This window comes from Petaurus breviceps, unplaced genomic scaffold (genome assembly GCF_028583685.1).
Source record: "Petaurus breviceps papuanus isolate PSGF00001 unplaced genomic scaffold, PetGlider_PUasm1.0 90897, whole genome shotgun sequence".
NCBI lineage: Eukaryota > Metazoa > Chordata > Mammalia > Diprotodontia > Petauridae > Petaurus > Petaurus breviceps.
Genome location: NW_027187374.1, coordinates 9,478,333 through 9,484,635, shown reverse-complemented (window position 1 = coordinate 9,484,635; position 6,303 = coordinate 9,478,333). Strand labels below are relative to the sequence as shown.

The 6,303-nt window shown below is 34.7% G+C and overlaps 1 protein-coding gene across 1 annotated transcript in view; it reads left to right on the top strand.

Moving 5' to 3' along the window:
- RUNX1 (RUNX family transcription factor 1) overlaps window positions 1-6,303 on the top strand; it is a 351,115-nt gene that overhangs the window by 243,236 nt on the left and 101,576 nt on the right. The window contains exon 6 of the mRNA XM_069074967.1: window positions 6,002-6,106. Coding sequence (XP_068931068.1) covers window positions 6,002-6,106 — 105 coding nt within the window. The remainder of the gene's footprint in view (window positions 1-6,001; window positions 6,107-6,303) is intronic.

Here is a 6,303-nt window from a genome sequence, read left to right as displayed (position 1 = left end):
AGAAAGAAAGAAAGAAAGAAAGAAAGAAAGAAAGAAAGAAAGAAAGAGAGAGAGAAAGAGAGAAAGGGAGAAAGAAAGGGAGGAAGGAAAAGCCTTAATGATCTGCTATTTTTTTAACAGCTGCAATTAGGTAAGATTTCTTTCTAATTGGTCAGTAATTTGAAATTCAAAGGTCATAGGTTTAGATCTGAAATTTAGGTTATGTCTAAACACCCTATTTTATAGATGAAGAAACAGGGACCCAAAGTGGTTAAATGTCTTGTCTAAGGTCACACAGGCAGTAAGTTGCAGAGCTAGAATTTAACCCTAGAGACTCTGAATTCAAATTTTGTGCCCTTCCCACTTGATGTTCCAGAAATAGTGGATTCCCTTTACTTACAGTTTGATCAATGACTGTAATATATAAGACTACAAACAAACAGAAAAAGCCTGGTTTTTCTAACTGATTTCTCCATTTTAAAAATTGAATTGACTCTGTGTGTAGATAAATCATTTGTAACAAAGGGAAATTTTCATATCTCACTGAAACTACTCCCCAAAAGGAAATCAATCTCTAGCCCTGCCAAACCTGTCTTTTCTCTGTTCCCCATTTACAAGTCTCCATTTCCTATTTCTGTGCCTTAGCACAGGCCATCCCACATGGCTGAAATGCACTATCTCTTCACCTCAGAGTCCCTCTCTTCCTTTAAGATGCAGCACAAAAAACATCTTCTGCATGAAGCTTTTTCTGATCTACCAGAATGCTTCTCTTCCAAAGTACCTTTATATATTTTCATATTACGGTAACTTTATATTTCTGCTTTATATGTCGTCTCTATCTTTAGAATGAAATCCCTACTTGGAAGTAGGACTGTTAAATCCTTTGTACTTCTATCTCCAGTGCCTAGCATAGTATTGAGCACATAGTAGGTTCTTGAGAAATGTTTGTGGAATGATTGATTAATTGAAGGAAGTTTTTATTTTCATGAAGCTAACAGCCTCATCTGGCAATTGGATTATAGCTTCTTTATCACCAACCAATCAAACAACAAACATTTAGTAAACCCTTACTATGTGTTAGATTAAGTGCTGGAAATAAAAAGTAAAAAAATGAAGCAGCCCTTTTTCTCAAGGAACTTACATTCTACTGGGGAAAATCACACACACACACACACACACACACACAGAGGCAGAGAGACAGAAAAAGAATGAGTGATGGTTATCTAAGTCCAGGAAACCAGAATGTACTAGGAGCTACAGGGATCAAGAAAAGCTTTATGGAAGAGGTGTTGTTGCTCTTTGAAGGAAAATAGGGATTCTTTGAGACCAAGGTTTGGAGGAAATTAATTCCAGACATGCAAAGATATAGACACAGGAGATATAATTTTGCATATATGGAACAACCAGAAGGTCAATCTGGTGGGCCATGAAAAAGATAAATGACAGTAATGTATGACAAGTTTGGAAAGGTCAGTCATCCAATTTCATTCCTAAAATATGTAGAAACATGAAGATGGCATTAATTTTTCTTCCTTCTTAATCCTAAAAGTATGTTCTCATTCCCTTTCTCATTTATGAACCATCTGATTTTGCTATTCCTTCCCACAAAATATGCTGATTCACTTCTAAGGGAGTCATAGTATTTTTTTAGTTCACAGAGCTGTAATTTGGTTTCTCCACCTTCTTGGGTCTTTAAGATCTATTTGCATCATTATTCTCTAGGGTCTTTAAGATCTCTAGGGTCTTTAAGATCTATTTGCATCATTATTCCACTATGCCCATTTCTATCTCTTGATAATTGCCCATTGTCTTTTTTTTCCACATATCAATTTTTTTTTTAAGGATTGATTTAAATATCTCTCTTGTTGAACTTCCATATTTTTTCACTTATGGTTAAGTTCAAGCTTTCAGGATATATAATTTTGGATTGAATATTTTTGATATATGCTATTCCATTACATTCTGAAATTCTTTGCACTATTGAATAATCTATTGCAATTTTAATTTCCTTTTCTTTATATTTGAAAATCTTTCCCCCGGCCTCATAAATTTTGTTGTCTGTCATTGAAAATGTTCAATTTAGCAACTATATGTCTTGCAGTTTAAAACGTAGGTGTTATTTTCCTGGAGATGATCTGTAGATTCTCTCAAATGATGTTTTGTTGTCAATATCCAGAAGTTCTGGGAAATGTATTACTTCCTGAATTATGGTATTTAGACTTTTTTATATGTCACATTCTTAAAGATGTCTTGTATTGTTAGTTGTCTTTGTGCATCCTCTCTGGAATAGAATTCAGTCATTCTTTTAATAATTGTTGCTTTTGCTTCTGTTATACTAGGTACTCCTTTCCTTCATTGTTTTGTATTCCATATCTCTTAATATCTTTTTATTTACTTTAAAAAGTAAACTTTTATTCACATCTTTTTCTTTATATCACTTTAATTTCTCAAGATTCTTCCTCTCTGAAAGTAATACCTTAAAACAAAAAAATAAAGAAGGTATGAACTAAATAGTTTCAAAAGATTAATCAATATATCAAGAAAGTCTGACTTTATATGCAGTATTTCACCTACACACATGCAGGTGTGTGCACACACACATACACACACATCTTCAAAGAAGTTGGAGGAAATGTCTTTTTATATCTCTTCTTTAGGGCCAAGCTTGTCCATTTTACTTGTACATCATTTACTTCCAAATGTTATGCTGTTCTGAAAATTTATATTGTAGTTATTGACTATGATGCTTTTATCTCTACCAACATCAGTATATCTGTTCATATGCATCTTCGTAGATGAAGACCAACAAAAGTAATTAGGTATAATCCAATCAAATCTCTTAATTTTATATATCGGTAAACTAAGGTATTGGAGAAGAAAATGGTGAGTCACTCCAGCATTTTTACCAAGAAAACCCCAAATGGGGTCACAGAAAGCTGGACGTGACTAAATGACTCAACAATAACAAAGGAAAGAGGGATTGTTTGGGGCCGAAAGAAAGATTGTTGCAGTGTAAATTTGAGCACCATCCTTTGCACATGGTAATATCTTTCATGAGAAAAAAATAGTGACTTAAAAATGTTTTGTTATCATTTATTTTGGGAGAATTGCAATTAAAATGGTAAAGGGACTAAAGAACATGTCATTTCAAGATGATTTGAGGAAAGTGGGGATGTTTAACCTGAATAAGCAATCTTAGGAAGAATATGTTGCCTATATTTATTTAGAAATGTAAAGATCTGTCATATGGGGAAGGACTAGATTTGTACTGCTTGGCCTCTGGGGCAGAATAAAGGGCAATGAAGAGAAAAAGAGAAAAATGTTGCTTGGGTACCAGGGAAAATTTCTGAACAATTAGAATTCTCCCAAAGTGGATTAGACTGTCTTAGGAAATAGTGAATTCTCTCTTAACATGAAGCATGCCAGCATAAAGTGGATGGTCATTTCTTGGACCTGTAAGGGGAGCTTATTTTTTAGATATGGGTTGGTTTTGATAGTTTCAAGGCCCTGCCATTTCTGAGATTCGTTTATTCTGAGAAGGGAAGAACTTTTTGCCTGGGGAAATGACATGACCCAAAGGCAGAGAGGTGAGAATAGCAATGCTTATGAGACCAAACTGATGAGGTCAATGTGAGTTGCTAGAGAGTGGTGAGAGTGATGTCTTAATATAGCAGGACTTGAAGCATACATAGTACAGTTTATGTGTAATATTGTTAAATAATGGAATAGGTAATCCAGAGAGTAGAAGTTCCTTAAAAGCAGAGACTATTTTATTTTTGTCTTTTTACTCTTAAGTACTTAGCACAATATTCTGTACATAATAGATATTTAATAAATATTAGTTGATTTGAATTGAAATGGGGAGCTACCATAGGTTCTTTAGCATAGGAGTGACAGATGAAAGTATTCTATTTTTAGAAAGATTGCCTGACACATGGTATGCTGGATAGACTTGGTTAATGCCCAGGCTCTATGACCTCCTGCACCTCCCACCCCCACCAAGTAACTATCCTGTGTTCTGTTCCAGCAAAGCCTTTTTCTCAGCTAGATATGATAGCTGGAATGCATCTGATCAACTAATCCCTGCTGAGATATTAGCTGACAACAGCTTATGGTGTTATCCCATCCAAGGCACTGGGGGAAAAAAGAATCTGTAGTGGTAGAATTTCAGACATCATTAACAGACTGGTGGGGGAGGAATATTTGGAAAGTTGTCTTCCTGAAAACTTTAAGATTAAAACATGTAAGCAACCACCTACTCAAAAGGTCAACCTTATCTTTCATTTCAACAGTGAGTTTAGTCCTACTGGTGAACCTGGGCTCTCAAAGAAATTGAATATGGGTCCAATGATGTCTGGTTTATGATAACCAGCCTAGCCAAGGGCAGAGAGGTTTGTCACTAAGTTTAATAAGGGCTGATAGCTTTTTTCAGTCATGACAATTCTCAGAGACAACCCACCACGTTATATGAGAATTGCACTCTACACTAGTGGAAGAATCACCCATACTGATAAATGTACAAATCCTTGAAATGCTGAAGCATTTTTCTTATGAAGTCAGAAGTAGAAGATGAAACTTTGTATCTCAGTTTATTGTTTAATGGAAGCCATGCAAGGTTTCAGACTGCTTATTTGTTTAGGTTGATTCAATTATAGGACTTTAGAGCTAGAAGGGACTTTTAGACGTCCTATAGTTCAACTGACTTAATTATAGTTAGCATTTATATACAGCTATAAGGCAAATTGCCTTACATAGCCTATCTCATTTGATCATTACAATAACCTCATGAGGCACGTGCTATTATCCCATTTTGCAGATAGAGAAACTGGAAAATGGTACACTCTAACTTGGAGGGGAAAAATTAGTTTTTGAATGTGTGTATGTGTGTGGGGGGTCTTTTTAAGAAAGGAAAGGAATTGTGTGTCTTTCCTTGTCTCTGCTAGACTTAGTACTCACTCTTTTTCCATGTACTCTTGTTATATGAAAGTAAAAACTATACTATCATATTTATAATTCATTTGATGATTACAAATAACTTTTAAAAATACCATTTGATACTCAAAATAGGCCTAGGAAGTAGATAGTGCAAACATTATTATGACTTTTTTATAGAGGCCAATTTCAGCGGACAGTACACAGAGCATATTCATGTTAGCTTCATATTTATTTCAGTTCAGTCTATTAAGTACAAATTCTTATTTTTTAGTAACTTTAATTGTTATAATGATCTAATAGGCTAGTTTCTCTCTGTATATCTAGAAAAAGCAAAGCAAAACAAAATAAAACCCAACCCACAACATTGTCAGTGTATCATGCATTTTCAAATATATTGAGAGAATTATTTTTATATCCAGTCCATTCCCTAAATTAGAAATGATTTTTTTCCTATTTCCTCAAAGCTTCAAGTGAAAGTTAAAGAAAGCAGGAAGGTTGAGGGTTGAAACTGAGTGGGCCTTATAAATAGATAGACGAATTCCACTGGGGCTTCTGATGGACATTGACCCACTAACATGTTTTCCTTTCTTTCAAAGGTTTACCTTGCCTTGTTTTGTTCACTTACTTATTCCTTTTGTCCCAGGGCCAAATGTATGAATCTGCCAAACTGATCCTCAAGTTTCTAGAGTCATTAGGATAAAGTACCTCAGGCCTATCTTACTTGTTAATTATTATACTTATTAAATGTTTGTAGAATTGAATAATTAAAATTAACGACCATTTGAAATGTTATGTTATCAAATAAAGTCATATAATAACAGAATGGATTACTTATTAGCCATATCTTCTAAATATGGTATACTTTGCCTTGGGATTTCATGGGAAACACTCCTTATGCTAGAATGATGGTCAGTATGCAGACATGGAAACCTCTCTAAACATGAAGCTTCAGTTGCTTTAATGTAAAGATGTCATTGTCATTTCTACTTTTGTGCTGGAAAGTAAAGGTCAGTGATAATTAATCCCTAGAAAATGGGGTGATTTCATATTTAGTAATATAATACCACCATTCTCTTCTTTCTTATAGGGAAAAGTTTCACATTGACCATCACCGTCTTCACAAATCCACCACAAGTAGCTACTTACCACAGAGCCATCAAAATTACTGTGGATGGACCTCGGGAGCCTAGAAGTAAGTTATCTATTCCCCCTATAATTTAAGTCCTACTTTGTGGCCCTAGCAAGTCTGGCATCATCTTCAATGAAACTGAAATTTTACTTGCATCCAGGGGAACATAGAGTAAATCAGCCACCTGTACTTAAAGAAATTCCATTCTAAACACACTGGTTCTTCAAATATATTGTGTGAATGGGGGAAATAGCTTGAAA